Genomic DNA, 17,559 nt, shown 5'->3' with positions numbered 1-17,559 from the left:
GTGAAATCTGCAGAAAAATCCGCAACAATCTGCAGCCAACATAACCAAGGTGGAAATTATGTGTAATGCCCCAAAGTTGTGATTACATTAATGTGAATTTTAGACATATGTGCCTTCAATACTTAAAGTTTTGCACTGTTTATATGAGGTATGCAGCCCACACAGGTACACCAAGAGTTAACCCCCAATGAGCCAGTTGCTAGGAAAATGGCTTGGGTTGGTGGCGTTTTAGAACACAAAAGTTACTGCAATGCGTTTTGCAAGCCAGAGTAGTCTGAGCAGGCAGACAAGAGCAGAAGCAGCCACCAGCAACCATGTAACCCCTGTTCCTGCAGACTTATCTGAAGACCCTGCAGGGAGGAATGTGGACTTGTACTTTTGGTAGTGGAAGAATGCCTTGGTCCCCTAAAGCAGTGTTACCCAACTCTAGTCCTCAAGGCCTACCTACAGTGCCTGTTTTCAGGATTTCCTTAGCACTGCACTGGTGTTGGAAGCATCACCTATGTAGGTGATAGAATTGTCACCCCTGCAATACTAAGGAAATCCTGAAAACATGCACTGTAGGTGGGCCTTGAGGACTGGAGTTGGGGGAACACTGCCCTAGAGCACACAGTCTAATTGCAAGTATGCTGTGGATGCAAGAGGAATACTCGGCCAGAAATAAGTCACCCACACTGGAGATGGGAACGTTAGCCCCCTGTACACAATGAAGATAAGTGGGAGAAGGAACTTGGAGGCCCATTAGAGAACGCAGTCTTGGTGGGGCTGAAAACCTTCCAAAGTGCCAGTATTGGTTTTCAGCTTAGACATTAGAGGGACTTGCTCCCATGCACTCCTCATAAGTCCAACTCTCTTTATTAGCTGCTGAAAGCTTGTGGCGTGCCATACATGCTTTGTCATCTGCTGTGACCACCTGCTGCCATTCAGTGAAGTTTGCATCTGGCTTAATTCAACATCATGCATGTCTGCTGACACTTTCCCGACTCCTTCCACTACATTAACATCATGGGGAATGCCATAGTATACCACTACCAGAGAGGACAGGAATAACAGCGTTATCCCTCTCACACACAGTGACTGGGTGCCCTATCCACTGCATGGGTGCACCAGGCGCCGGGCACTGCCACCACCACTGTTGACACACAGGATCCGACCCTCTGCTCAGTGTACTGGGTATCAAGTGCACCACATATGTACTCAATGTTACCTACTTACAGTGACAAATCACAGAGTAACATTCCTTTCTGTAGTGCAGGCAGCAAAATTGACGTGATTTGAGCAATAAGATCATTTACTTTGTAAATCTCTATATTTCAGTATAAACGTACCTCATGGACAGACTCCTGAGAACAAGGATTTGGGTATTCAGAGACTGTGGGTACACAAATTTGTTCATCTGGAATTTGGATATACCAGCTGTTCGCAAATAAAGCTATGTCTTCTGTAGTTTCTTCTGCTGTGTATAGGAAATGCAAATGATACAGATATATTACATACGTAAATGACATATATTAACACTTTTTATCAGCATCAAATACTTGAGTATCAGAATAATAATGTTATCATTTTTATCTTTAAAAATTTCTAAAAGTTCATTTTTTTATCTTATCCAAACAAAACTTGCAATTAAGTTCCATTTAAGTATATTCTTTTAAGAAATGTAAGCAATTAGATGTAACTGCTTAAAGTGTTTTTACACTTTAAGTACAGTTGAGATCAAACACTTATATGCATCAAATCACAAAAAAGGAGGTACTCACTGTCCGCGGGTCAAGCACCGGCTCGCCACCATTGCTCCAGTCTCAGTGTTTGTGGCTACAGCAGTAAAGCCACGTGAACAGCTCACTTAAACACTGCACTCAAACACTGAGCTTGGCGGCTACATCCGCATCTACATCGGTAGAGGCACTAAACTCAGTGATTGGTAGCAGTGGTGATGTGTGCAGTAGTCATGACGTCACTGCTGCTGCCAAAACACAGAGACTGGAGCAACAATGGAGATCCAAACGTGACCCCGGGGAGGGTGAGTGCCTGCTCTGATGTTATGTTAGTCATAAAAAAATGCTTGGGGTCTCTTTTACTTAAAATGGAAAACCCCACCGAACTGGAATATTAGAGTATAGTCACATGTGACTGATTTGTTGAGAAACCTCTGGTTATGAAGCATTTCTGGTCAAAATATAATACTAGTTATGTTTTTCTTATTTTTATTGGAGCATGGACGTTGCAGGCTCAAACTGAATAAAAATCATGAAGTAACACATATGGAAACAAGGAGAAAAGAACAGGCGTGAAACAAAATAGAAAATGTGTTAAACCTCAGATTTTTCTAAGTATCTCCCCTTTACATAGATTACAAGTTTACACGCCTATGGCATTACAAACAGCTTAATCAGGAATTCACCTCAAATGGCTTTCAATGAAGTGGTATGCTTTGTTGAATTGTGGAATTATTAGCCTTCACAAAGAGTTTGCAACCTTTTGATGGGTATTTTAAGAGTAGTGTTGTTATGCAGTTTAAGGCCTCTTTTACACATCCGTGAAAATCACGCACGTTTTTCACGGACGTGTCAGAGGTGCGTTTTACCCTCGGTGTGCCGTGTGTATGGCACACGTGTGTTCTCCGTGTGTTATCCGTGATAACACATGGAGAACGGGAACTTTCTGCTCACCTGTCCCTGGCATCTCTGTCCGTAGTGCTGATCTTCGGTCTCCAGCCCTGACGACTCCCTGCTGCTGCAGCTTCTGGCTGCAGTGAAGTGAATATTCAATGAGCATAATGAGCGGCGGTCGGAAGCAAGTGACAGCAGCGGCAGAGACAGGAGGGCAGGAGAAGGTGAGTAAAGGTTTGGGTTTTTTTCGCACAGACACATGTCTTTTCTCCGGTGCGTGTCACATGGAACACATCCATGTGGTCCGTTTGCATTACGTGTGACACGTTTGCGTTCCGTGTGATACCCGTGATGCCGAAGAGAAAACGGACATGTCGGCGTGAGAAACACACGGACACAAGTAAGTACAGAACAGACACACGTTCCGTGTGCAAATACGTACGTGTGTCCAAAACCATAGGAATACCTAGGTTTATGTGTGTACGTGTCTCCGGTACGTGAGAAAACTGCCAAACATGTTTTGGAGGCATGTACGTGTGAAAGAGGCCTAATATAGTGCGGAGATCTATTCCACAACTGATCTAAGTCAGAATTTGGCAAGAATCACTCAATTAAGAGAAATAACACTCCATTATTACTTTAAGACATCAAGGTTGGTCAGTCAATTGCTAGAACCTTGAAGGTTTCCTCAAGTGTATTTTTTTCAAATTCCTAAGATGATTATTATTAACCCTTTTAGGAAAGAAGACCAAGAAATACAGTGCTTGAAAGTTTATGAAGCCTTCAGAAATTTTTATATTTTACAAACATTTGACCTAAATTAAATCAGATTTTCACACAACATCTAAACGTAGGCAAAGAGAACTTCATTAAGAAATATTAGATTTTGGCAGATTTTAAATGATACAAAGTGGAATTTCCCTAAACGCAAAAGCATGTGAACATTTAGGATGAGCAGATAATTTTAAGGGAAAATTGTCAATGGGACAACCAGTAGTGATTGGTTGACTTGATTTATTTAAATAACAGGGATTTATCAAAATCTGATCTTCAGAACAAATGTTTGTAAAGATGTATCAAAGCATGAAAAAAGGTGAATGCTGAGGACCTCAGAAGAAGAGCTATTAATGATCCTCTGGCTGTAAAGGATTGAAAACCATCTATAACGAGTTTGGACTCCACCACAGTCAGATTGCGTACAAATTGAGAAACTTAAGACCATTGTTATCCTCCTCATCAGTGATCAACCAACAAAGATCACTTCAAAAGCAAGACGCATAATAATAGTCCACAATGTTACAGAAGTGTCCAAGATAACCAATAAGGAACTAAAGGCCTACCTCATAATAGCTAAGATTTATGTAAATGAATCCACGATCAAGAGGACACTGAACAACAATGGTGTGCATGGCATAATTACAAGGGGAAAGATATTTCCCAGACAGACAGAGACAAGGAGAGAAACAGAGAGACAGTTACTATCCTGAGCAACGCTGGGTACTACAGCTAGTAAAGAATATTAATGCCATCTTCAGTTTGCTAAAGATCAACTAGACAAGTTAAGAGACTACTGGAACAATGTTTTATGATGAATGAGACTAAAATAGAGCTGTTTGGTTGAAATAAGAAGCGTCACATTTGAAGACAGAAAACCACTGCATTTTTTCATAAAAACTTCATATATCTGTTAAACATGGTGGTGGTAGTATCATGTTTGGCGCTTGTTTTGCTGCATTTGGGCCATGAAGGCTTGTCATCATCGATGAACTAAGAAGTTCTGAATTAGACCAGAAAATTGAAAAGGAATATATAAGGACATATGTCCTTGAACTGAATCTCAAGAGAACATAGGGTATGCAGCAAGAGAAGGGACCAAAACACACAATGCATTCCACAAAAAAATGTTGAAGAAGAATAAAGTTAACATCTTGGAATGGACCACTGAAAATGTTGACCTTAATTATACAGAAATGGTGTGGAAAGACATTAAGTGAGCAGTTCATAGGAGAAAACTCATCTATAGAACAGAATCAAAGCTATTTTGTGGGGAGAAATCAGTTAAAATTCTTCTAAACCAATGTATATGATATCAACAATTACTGGAAACATTTAGATGCAGTAATTGCTGCATAAAAGCATCATACCAGATACTAAGAATAAAAGCTTAAGCTACTTTTGCCCTAACAGATATGTGATAGTTTTTCTCATTTAAAACAATAACAAAGTCTAATATTTTTCACACACTTATTTGATTTAGTTCTCTTTACCTACTTTCAGGTATTGTGTGAAAATTTGATACATTTTTAGGTAAAATTTATACAGAAATATGGAAAAAGCTGAAGGTTTCACAACCTTTCAAGCAGCACTGTACCTTTGCTGCAGAGCATACGTTCATCAGAGTTGCCAGCCTCAGAAAATGCAAATCGATAACCCCTCAGACAACAGCATTTATAAATGATGCACACACATAACATCAACTCCCTAAATGAGACTGTGAGACGCAGGTCTTTATGGATTAATTGCTGCAAAGAAGCCTTACTGGGGACCACAAACAGGAAAATAATTGTTTGGGCCAAGCAACAGGAGGACTGGATACTAAATCAAAGGAAATCTGTACTGTGGTCTAAGGAGTTTAAATTTGAGATTTTTGGTACCAACTGCTGTGTATTTGTGAGACTCTGAAAATGTGAATGGATGGTTTCTGCATGTGTCGTGCCCCCCATGAAGAATGAAGAGGTGTGATGGTCTGGGGTCGTTTTACTAGTTGCATGGTCGGTGATTTATTTTAAATTTAAGGCACTCTTACCCACCACAAGTACTACAGTATTCTGTGATGACATGCCATCCTATCTGGTTTTCAATTAAGACAATGACCCAAAACATATCTCCAGGCTATATAAGGGTTATGTGACTAAGAAGAAGAGGAATGGAGTGCTGTATCAGATTACATGGCCTGCAGAATTTAGTTGGTTTGGGATAAGTTGGACCGCAGAGCTAAGGCACAGCTGTCAAGAATTCTGGGATCTCCTTCACGTTTGAAATCCATTCTATGTTAGTACCTGACGAAGCTGCTTGAGAGAATGCCAAGAGTGTGTAAAGTGGTCATCAGAGTGAAAGGGGGTGCAACACATATTCTGATTTGTTTTCCACGTTTCTTTACTCCTTGATTGAATATATGTTCCTTTGGGGTTTTCCTGCCCCGAGTCTGAATCATATTCCAATAAAAACAAGGAAATCCATTGCATGAAAACAGGTATGTACAAAATTTGTATAAATTAGGGCTGATTCACTAACATTGTTTTACATTTAGACAGCTTAGATGTAGATGAGATGAATCCACCTTATGACTGTGTCTTATGCAAAATAATAAACAATTGTTTAATTTTTGGCCAGTTTTTAGTGTCAAAATGTAGCCACAATTTGGTGCATCTTAAGCTACACCCCTTCAACCTTAAGTCATGCCCCTTGGTGGACAAGGAATGAAAAGTATCATAAAGTAACAATTCTGACAATCTTATTTGAAAACACCATATCTCCTATATAATAGGGGACATTGCTCCACACTGACACATTTCACATAGTGCTATATCAGACCAGGTAGGGTCCCACTCTTTTACAAGGCGTTATCAATTTGTCACCATAGTAATCTATTAATGGAAACTTGGTTAACAATGATGATTCTCTTATACGGGTATATTTGCTTGTGGCACAAATCTATTTACGTGTTGTAGAAATAACCACAATTCAGATTTGTAGAACTAATTTCAAAGTCACAGAACTGAAACAAGTCTGCCACCCAAAAGGTTAATCCAACCTTGGCAGCAATCTGTGGCAAATAATAAATGAGACCTCAGATTTCCACACTACTTAATAATAGCCGTCCAGTCTGGTGCACAACAGATTTCATGGCTTCTAATAAGATCCACTGTATATTCGATACTTATATACACTATGTAACAGGAGCATAAAAGGGTGAACAGTTTTTGCAAGTGCGAGTTTCTTCATTTTTCCTTCCTTTCTTTCAACAGAATTGAATGTTCTTGCTTGAGATACAAACTTTAAGTGATCAGCTATAGCAATCCTGACATCTACTGGTTACAGAGAAACATTATCTCCCGCATAATATCGTAACTAAACAATTTACATTCTGAATCACCAAAACTAGAATGAATGTTCCATCTAACCACATCAAGAGAATTGTTTCCCTATTGTAATTATTTGTTAGGGAATCTTTGGACCTCTCTCCAACTTCTGGCTCTTCTCCGGTGACTATCGAGGCAGGCTAGCAGAATGGGTTAAGCATATCTACTGAGCCACAAGCTAGAGATCACTGCCTTAGGTCTTATTGAGATGTTCGGGGGAGGGGGGGATGTGTGTTAGTGACAATGGATCCTTTTCCATCGGTGTGATGGATCCAATTTTCCAAATCAGTATAATTATGAGGATGCAAAACTTGCATAATTCTTTTTTTAATTCAAATGAGGAAAAAAGGGAGAAATTTGAAAACTAAAATTGCGGACAGGGCTCAGCTGTTAAGCCCTCACCACATGTGATCACCTCTGCAATAACATACATGTACGTGAAATGGATCTGAGTAGTTAAATAGTAAAAAGTAGAAAACAGTTGTATCATATGCAGATGGCATCTGATTGCAGCCCTTTTTTGATGAACCTATTAATTTGAATTGGTGATTTTGATAAAAATTAGATCAAAACATCTGTTTTTGTCTTGTTTGTTTGTTATTTCTGTTCAGTTAGCCCAAAAAAAAATATTTGAACATACTGTATTTTTCAATTTATAAGACGCACTGCATTATAAGACACACCCCAAATTTGAGGGAGTAATATAGGAAAAAAAAAATTTTACTGTTAATATTAGGGTCTGTCTTATAATGCTAGTGTTTCTTATATTAGCTCACCAGGGGGGAGCGGTGGTTGTGGAGCGGCTCAGAAATGTCAGAGGAAGCAGGCTGAGCGATGCTGTGGGCTCGGAGGAGGGGGTGTCACGGCTCAGAAGGGTAAGTGGACGGAGGGTCGGCAATGTTACAGGCTCGGAGGAGGGGGTGTCGCAGCTCAGGAAGGTCAGTGGATGCAGGGTCGGCGATACTGCAGGCTTGGAAGGTGTCGTGGCAGCAGGTGCCATTGAATCGCCGGCAGTTGACGCAATGGGCTTCAAGAAATTGGACACCGAGGTGGCGCATGCACAGATTGACCTCCGTGGTCATTTTCTTGAAGTCCATCTTGTCAACCACTGGCGATTCAAAGCAGTCCGTAGCCCACCGGCAGATCAATGGCGCCCGTCGAGGTGACACCCCAAAAGCCAGCAGTATCGCTGACCCTCCTGAGCTGCTCCTCTGCAGTGATACCCTCTCATCTGAGCCCTCAGTATCGCTGACCCTGTGCCACCACTGCCGCACCAGGAAGCCATATCCAGATTATAAGATAGACCCACATTTTCCCCCCAGTTTGGTGGGGAAAAAACTGCATCTTTTAATCTGGGAAATACGGTAACTTTAAGCTATAATGGGTACATGTTCTGTTTGTAAGAAAAATGGATAGAACACATAGATCTAAAACAAACTCATTACTGTGTTCTAAGAAGATGTAACATGAACAGAAAAAGAGTCAAAAGTCAATTACTCCATCAGCGACCTATTGTCACTACGAGATCTACATGATAGCTGCCAGCTGGTGCAAAACATGTTTTACCAACCAGGTCAAAAATTAACTAACATACAGTTGGTGAAATAAGTATTGAATATTTTGCAAAGTTTCTAAGTAAATATAATTTTAAAGTTGCTATTTACATGCATTTCTAACTATATGTCAGTAACAACCTATCCAATCCAAACAAGCAAAGGAATCAAACCATAGCTGTCCATAAATATGTAATAATGAGAAATGACACAGGAAAAACGTATTGAACACAAGACAAAAAAAAGGTGCAAAAAGACATGGAAAGTCATGACACCAGCTGAAATCTATCAGTAACTAGAAAGAAATCTTGCCACTTACTTAAAAATAATATCAGCTGGTTCAACTGATGGCCTATAAAAAGGTGTCTCATTACCAAGGTGCCACACAAGACACATCTCATGTTGGGTAAAAACAGTGAGCTGTCTCAAGACCTTATTGCTGCAAAACATACTAATGGCATTGGTTACAGAAGAATTTCTAAACTACTAATGGTTCCAGTGAGCAATGTGGGGCCATAATTTAAAAGTGGAAAGAACATAATTTCACTATAAACTGACCACGACCAGGTACTCCTCACAAGATTTCATGAGTGAAAAGAATTACCAGAAGAGTTATCCAAGAGCCCAGGACTGCCTATGGAAAGCTACAGAAAGACCTGGAATCAGCTAGTATAATTGTTTCAAAGAAAAGCACTCAACCTCAATGACCTGTATACACACTTACTATGCAAGATTCCATTGCTGAATAAATAGCATGCTCAAGCGCATTTAAAGTTTGCTCAACAACATTTAGACAAGTCTATGAAATACTGGGTATTATAGTCTGGTCAGATGAGACCACTATTGAACTCTTTGGATGCAATAATACACACCATGTTTGGAGGCCAAGAGGTACTGCATATCACTTCATGGTGTGGGGCTATTTTTCAGCATATGGCACTGGCAAACTTCATATAATTTAAAGAAGGATGAATGGGCAAATGTACCAAAACATTCTTGAAAAAAATCTGCTGCCATCTAACAGGATGTGAAAATGAATTGAGGGTGGACATTTCAGCAAGACAATGATCCCAAAAACACAACCAAGTAAACTCTCAATTGGTTTCAGAGAAAGAAAATAAATCTGCTAAAATAGCCCAGCCAATCACCTGACCTGAATCCAATAAAAAATGAATGGAAGGAACTAAAGCTCAGAGTTCAGAGAAGAAGCCCAAAGAACCTTCAGGGTTTGATGCGAATGTGTGTGGAAGAATGGACCAAAATCACACCTGAGCAATGTATGCAACCAGTTTCTCCATACAGGAGGCATCTTGAAACTGTCATCACCAACAAGAGCTTTTGTAAGAAGTATTAAATATATTTCAGTAAACGTGTTCATACTTTTCATCTCATCTAGTGAGAAAATTATGTCAATAGCACCTTTACTTAGAAATTGGTGATATGTTTAATACTTATTTTACCAGCTGTAAAACGCTTATCTGACAACAGCATTTGAAGCAGAATATTTGATTATTATTGATAAAGTGCTTAATTTAAGCAGGTTTTACACGCTACGATTTTGCTACAGCGATCTCGTTGAGGTCACGGAATTTGTGACGCACATCCGGCCGTTGTAGCGATCTCGTAGTGTGTGACTCCAAGGAGCGATTTTGGATCATTGCAAAAACGTCCAAAATCGCTCCTCGTTGACATGGGGGTCCGCTCCCAATTATCGATACTATCGCTTTGCCGTTGTTGTTCCTCGTTCCTGCGGCAGTGCACATCGCTGTGTGTGACCCCCGCAGGAACGAGGAACATCTCCTTACCTGCCGCCAGCCACAATGTGGAAGGAAGGAGATGGGCGGGATGTTCTTCCCGCTCATCTCCGCCCCTCCGCTTTCATTGGGCGGCCGCTTAGTGACGTCGCTGTGACACCGAATGGACCGCCCCCTTAGAAAGGAGGCGGTACGCCGGTCACAGCGACGTCGCTAGGCAGGTAAGTATGTGTGATGGGGTGCCGGATTTTGTGCGCGACAGGCAGCGATATGCCCGTTTTGCACAAACGAAGGGGGTGGGTCGCATGCTAGCGATATCGGTACCGATATCGTAGCGTGTAAAGCCACCCTTAGACTCCTACCATGAACATGTCCATTCTTAAAAATGCACAATTTATACAAATAAAACAAAAATGGTAAATAAATACAAATCATTGTATTCTAAAAATTATTTTTAACCAAGTTGCTGAGCATTTGCATTATTATTTTCAAGGAATCCTCCATTACTGACAGTGATTGTGAAATTCAATACAAAGTATATTTCTTTTTTTAATGCTATTTTTAAAGGGAATGATCAGAAAAAAAAAATATATGACGGCTTTCTTTCAAAAAAGGTGCTCCCCTTGTCCACTGGTTGTATCTGGTATTGCAGTTCTTTCTGTTAAATTGAAGTGAAGGGGGCTATGCTGTAAGGCCCTGTGTGCACTATACTGATACTGCATACAATCTGTGGACAGATGAGTTGTTTTTACAAAAAAGTTGAAATGTTTTTTAAATTCCAATATTTAATAATAATAATAATATAATAATAATCATATTAATAATAATATAATAATCATAATAATAATATAATAATCATAATAATAATCATATTAATAATAATATAATAATCATAATAATATAATAATAATAATAATAATAATAATAATATGCAATGTCTTCTTGATGATCGTTCTAAATAGAAATAACACTGTCATATAATACCAGCATAAAATAACCATACATGGTCTAGGTAATATAACTATTACTGCTATGTATTTCCCACGTGGTAGGACCACACAATTATCACGTAATACATGCCCACATGAGTCTTATTCTGTGTCCATAAACCATACAATGCCAATTAACAATACATACAACAATGCCAACCTACAGACATGATAATACCAATGTGATGGCAACCACTGTGCGCATTCATATATTGTCATTTAATACAGACTCGATTTTATTTGAGAAAAAAAAATGATTGTATTTGGGTCACTTACTGTTTTGTATGATCAAATCATCGGACCAGTTGCCATTAAAGTTTCCACATAAGCCACAGGGTTTTCCTTTATGATCTTCTGTTAGCTTGATATATATTCCGGAGCCTCCATCCCAGGCGAGAGAAAAACCAAAGGTTGTCTTCACCAAAATGTAGTCAGCTAGTCTCTCAATAAATACATTTTCTACTGTTAGTGGGAGCAACAACCTAAAAAGGTGGTAAATAATGGACACCAGTCAATGCAGGTCTGTGTATGATCCTCCTCTGTTAGTTTTATTAGTTATATCCCCTTTCTGTCTAAGATGTGAGACAACTTATATGACTGCTCTTATACCCACACCCAATAATTATGGGTTGTGATGTGTTTTTTGTTACATAGGTTGAATAAAGACATGGATCCATCAAGAACAACCTTTCTGCATCAATATACATTCTCTATCGCTAGGTTATTTATAACCCACAATGTTGTGTGTACTGAGGAAATCATCCAGCCCTGATATATAAAGCCGTTATAATATCTGCCATTACTACCTCTTGTGGTAGGGCATTCCACAGTCTGACTGCTCTAACTGTAAAGAACCCTTTCCTATTTAGCTGTCATAATCATCCTTCCTTAACATGTAATGAGTGCCCTGTGGTGCTTTGTAAGGTCCTAGCAATGAATAAATTATATGCCAGTCCTATGTATTGACCACATATGGAAACTAATGAACATGGAAAAAAGCAGGAATAAAAATAAATTAAATCACATAGTTAGACATGTTCTACAATTAAATGATTTGTATGACATCGATCTCAACCATAATGTGGGTTTGGACGAGGACTGTCTGACTCTTCTGTTTCCATATGCCAACCCTTGCTAATTTAGAAGCACTTTAGATTGGTTGCTATGATACAGTGCCTTTTATGCAGGCCTTTCTTTAGTGTACACGTCTTTTAGTGACCAGCCACTCTCAGATTACTCAGGTCTTCAGTTCCAAGCCGATCTGGCACTGAGCTGAGGCCAAAGAGGGGGACTGGCTTGGCTGAGAAAGGGTGCGGTACACGTCCTCACAAATGAATCTGATATATTATACAGACAAATGTTAATAGAGAACTTTAGTAAAGGGTACTTAGCAGTTTAATTTGGCTTTTTCTTTAATTAGCACAGATGTGAATATATTACATTGTAATATATTCTACTAGAGGAAAATAACATATTCCTCTACTTCTAGGAGAACACGGCTCCCCTTTTCCTGCCTGCAAATTATTATTATTATTATTTTATATACAGTAAATACTACAAAAGGAAGAGCTAGAGATAAAGTAGAAGGATAGAGTAGGGGGATGCAGCTGCAGCAGTGTTACTCCTACTCAGTGATTGAGTGGGACTGCTGTATGAATAATAGTGTAGGGGGATGACGCTGCAGCAGTGTCTTTCCTTCTCAGTGATTAAGTGGGATTGCTGTAAGGGGTATTTTGTATGCTGCGACATCGCAAGCCGATGCTGCGATGTCGAGTGCGATAGTCCCCGCCCCCGTCGCAGCAGCGATATCTTGTGATTGCTGGCGTAGCGAACAATATCGCTACGCCAGCTTCACATGCACTCACCTGCCCTGTGACGTCGCTCTGGCCGGCGATCCGCCTCCTTCCTAGGGGGGCGGGTCGTGTGGCGTCACAGCGACGTCACACGGCAGGCGGCCAATAGCAGCGGAGGGGCGGAGATGAGCAGGATGTAAACATCCCTCCCACCTACGTCCTTCCGCATTGCAGCCGGGATGCAGCTAAGCTGATGTTCCTCGCTCCTGCGGCTTCATACACAGCGATGTGTGCTGCCGCAGGAACGAGGAACTACATCGTACCTGTCGAAATGTCGGACCCTACACCGATGATACGATAACGACGCTTTTGCGCTCGTTAATCGTATCAAAAAGGATTTGCACACTACGATGTCGCATGCGACACCGGAAGTGCGTCACTTTCGATTTGACCCCACCGACATCGCACCTGCGATGTCGAAGTGTGCAAAGCCCGCCTAAGGGTATGTGCGCACGTCTGCGTTCTGGTTGTCAAATTAAATGAAGCGTTTTGACACTGCATGTGCCTTTCAAAATGCATCCAAAACGCTGCATTTGGGATGTATTTTGAATGCATTTTGAATGCAGATTGGATACATACCTGGTGCGTGTTCTCCCACAGACAGAGCAGGAAAAGCATCCAAAACGCACAAAAGAACTGACATGTTGCTTTTTTAAATGCATGGATTTTCTCAAATTTTTGGCATCCAAAACGCTGTGTTTAAAAAAGCAACGTGCACATGGCATTTGCCGACTTCTCATAGACTTTGCTGGGGACGCACAATGCATGCATTTACGCTGCAGTTTAAAACGCTGCGTAAACGCATGAAAAAACGCAACGTGCGCACACAGCCTAAGAGGGGTACAGTAGGGGGATGCAGCTGCAGCAGTGTCTCTTCTTCTCAGTGATTGAGTGGGTCTGTTATCAGAGAGATACAGAAGGAGGATGCAACTACAGAAGTCACTCTCTATACAAATGAGTGGGACTGTTTTAACAGGAGAAGGTGGATGTGTACGATGTATATGGTGAGAGGGATAAGTGCAGTAGGAGAGTGCTCTGCCTGGCTTAGATCACATGGATCCACTCTCACATCCACTAATGGTGAACAGTGAATCAACACAGAAAAAAAAAGAAAGAATTGAGATGCAAATAATAGATTTAGGAAAATTCCCAACATTTCTGGCTGAACCACATATTACAATATATTAAGATTGCTTTTTTAACTTACTAATAAAGTGCAGTGTAGGAGGTGGTTGTGCCCTCCTTCCTACTGATTTATACTAATTATCTGTGTTGTAAAGATAATGTGTTTTAGGTACCAAATATGCTGTTAATGTATTTGATAAAATAACTACTGTTGCTAGTAAAGTGAGTGTCCCCGATGTAGCAGAGCTGGAACCGTGTAGAAGCTGATGCCACCTAGCGGTCGTGCAAGAGCAGCTGTGGGTTGTATTTTAGAGAAGATAGGGGAGGAGTGACAGATGGCCATTGGTTTGGTTAGAGAGACGGGCCTAGTGAGAGCGAGTTCTGCAGAAGGGAGTAAAGACATGTCACGGTATCAGGAGCCAGTCAGGGACTCCTGAGGTAACCTCTTAAAAGTCCGGAGCCTACTGTTCACTCTGGCAGACTCAGGGAAGCCGGGGCCCAGATACGGACAGCAATGAGAAGAAATGTGGGGGAGTGAAGACACAGTTGCCCTGCAGCTTTGAGAGTAGATCCAAGATTGCAGGGATAGGTTGAATGAGAGTACTCCAAAAAAACAGTAACAGCAGAACTGTTAGGAGTGAGGCCATGCTTTTCATAGTGTCAAAGAATAAATTGTTCAAGTTTTGGTTTGTCAAGAGTACTCCGGTAAACGTGTTTTTGTCTACTGTATCTAGGATGGATACCAACCCAAAGAGAATAGTAGGTGTCACACCCCGCCTGAAGTCATACACACACACTGACTCTCTCTAGCGAAGGAGTGCGGAGCCCCCAGGGCCAGGCTTCCATACCATCCTTCAAAAGTATCAAAGCCTTTGTTTTTATTCCATCTCTATCTCTAATTTCTGACATCATTTGGAGCATCATTAGAGAAGCTGGTTCATTAGACAGACAAGCACAAAGTAACTATATGCTTCAAATCCTGTTCTACCATGCTGCTATGCATCTCTGAAGGTTACGACAGTTAGTCATGCCAAAATACCAAGCATGGAGGTACATCGGTCACTTTGTAGGGAAGCACGTGGCTCACAGTACCCACTACCCCACTAAGTTTTACCAATCCCAACATCCTTTGCCTGAATCCAATGCAACATCACATCTCTGCAGAACAAGATGGCGCCAGGCCAAATAGGGGCAAGTACACTTTTATTCCAATTCCTAGCAGTAGGGATACTGCCTCTTTAATTATTATTGCAGTTGCAATATATCCAAAATATTACAGATGTAATACACCTACAGAATGTAGCACTTAGAAACACTGTCCATGTCCAGTGGTTCTACTACATGCAAAAGCCTGCGGACAGTGAAAGAAGGGGGCCACAACTTGGAAAAGCACCAACAGAGACAAGACACTGGCCAAACTTACACAGAAACACAAGGGAGGGAAATCAGAGTCAGACACCATAATGAGGGGGTAAGATTTAATCCCCCCCTACCCTCTGGAACCCATAGTAGTCATATAGATACAGAGCTTTTGTACAGAAAAACACGGGGTGCACAGCCCAAGATTTCTTATTAACTCAAAAAAATGGGTGCAGCATCATGCATGATATGTAATAATGCAAAGGGAAGAAAAAAGCTCATGCATAGCAGACACGCACACCACAAATTCAAACACAATATGAATAGATATACTTAAATATGACAATTTTATTGGTACAAAAGGCACACCACTTACAATTAAAATCATTTAAAATCAATACATACAAAAACGACCCCTCAAGAGATGTTAAACACCATTCATATGGTAGTAGTCAAAGGATAAATCATCCATAATACAAAGAATCCCACTGTCTAATCAATTAACCTCATGTGGTATATGTGGTGTCACGTTATTACCAGCTGTTAACTATGCAGGTGGCTTAAGCCCACTTTACACGTTGCAATTAGTTGTACAATCGCATTTGCGATGTGACACGCCCAGGTTGCATACGGGATCTATGAGATTTCACGTTGGTCGTTCATTTGCTGTCACACGAGCGTTAGTAGTCTATGTTAAATTGGTCAATTTTGTGTGCGATCCTTTAGATCATGTGTTCTGTGACGTATGCATTGAGCACCTTTTTTTTTTTTTATTTATTGACTTGCCAAGCGTGTGTAATGTGTAGGGATGCGTTTTTACTATGTCATCTGCCATTCAGCTCTGCTACATGGCCGCTAACAGCAGACACAGACAGCCATGTAGCAGAGCTGAATGGCAGATGACAGCAGACACAGACAGAGCCGCACTGTCAGAATGAACTCGGGTGAACTTCACCCGACTTCATTGTGATGCTGCGGCTCTGTCTGTGCCGCGTCCTGATTAGCGGTCACCAGTGAAGACTCACCGGTGACCGCTAATCTCCTGAGTAACTGAAGTTAGCAGCCCTCTCTCATACTCACCAATCCCCGATCCCCGGCGCTGCACGGCGTTCACACTGCTCCGGCGGCTTTTAGGGTATGTGCGCACGTTGCTTTTTACCTGCTTTTTACCTGCTTTTTTGCTGCTTTTTCTTCTGCGCTGTTTAATGCCAAAATGGATGTGTTCTTCTATTCAAGCAAAGTCTATGGGAATTTGGGTTTCTTGTTCACACTATGTTGTTCAAAATGCTGCCTTTTTGTGGCAGAACTTTGGTCAAAAACTCAGCTTTGCAGTGCAAAACCCAAATGACAAAAACAATTGACATGTTGCTTCTTTGAAAAGCTGAGTTTTTGACCAAAGTTCTGCCTCAAAAAGGCAGCATTTTGAACAACATAGTGTGAACAAGAAACCCAAATTCCCATAGACTTTGCTTGAATAGAAGAACACATCCATTTTGGCATTAAACAGCGCAGAAGAAAAAGCAGCAAAAAAGCAGGTAAAAATCAGGTAAAAAGCAACGTGCGCACATACCCTCACTGTTTTGAAAAAGCCGGCCGCCCATTAAATAATTTCGTATTCCCTGCTTTCCCCGCCCACCAGCGCCTATGATTGGTTACAGTGAGACACGCCCCCACTCTGAGTGACAGGTGTCACACTGCACCCAATCACAGCAGCCGGTGGGCGTGTCTATACTGTGTAGTGAAATAAATAATTAAATAATTAAAAAAAACGGCGTGCGGTTCCCCCCATTTTTAAAACCAGCCAGATAAAGCCATACGGCTGAAGGCTGGTATTCTCAGGATGGGGAGCTCCACGTTATGGCGAGCCCCCCACCCTAACAATATCAGCCAACAGCCGCCCAGAATTGCCGCATACATTATATGCGACAGTTCTGGGGCTGTACCCGGCTCTTCCCGATTTACCCTGGTGCGTTGGCAAATCGGGGTAATAAGGAGTTATTGGCAGCCCATAGCAGCCAATAAGTCCTAGATTAATCATGTCAGGCGTCTATGAGACACCCTCCATGATTAATCTGTAAGTTACAGTAAATAAACACACACACCAGAAAAAAATCCTTTATTAGAAATAAAAACACACACATATACCCTGGTTCACCACTTTAATCAGCCCCA

General features: G+C 41.0%; 1 protein-coding gene across 1 annotated transcript in view; it reads right to left on the bottom strand.

The window, feature by feature from the left end:
• OTOGL (otogelin like) overlaps positions 1-17,559 on the bottom strand; it is a 315,223-nt gene that overhangs the window by 280,062 nt on the left and 17,602 nt on the right. The window contains exons 8-9 of the mRNA XM_075344757.1: positions 11,327-11,532; positions 1,329-1,456 (exon numbers count right to left, since the gene is read on the bottom strand). Of these exons, the coding sequence (XP_075200872.1) occupies positions 1,329-1,456; positions 11,327-11,532 (334 nt within the window). The remainder of the gene's footprint in view (positions 1-1,328; positions 1,457-11,326; positions 11,533-17,559) is intronic.

This window comes from Anomaloglossus baeobatrachus, chromosome 4 (assembly GCF_048569485.1).
Source record: "Anomaloglossus baeobatrachus isolate aAnoBae1 chromosome 4, aAnoBae1.hap1, whole genome shotgun sequence".
NCBI lineage: Eukaryota > Metazoa > Chordata > Amphibia > Anura > Aromobatidae > Anomaloglossus > Anomaloglossus baeobatrachus.
This window is presented reverse-complemented; position numbering and strand designations above follow the sequence as displayed.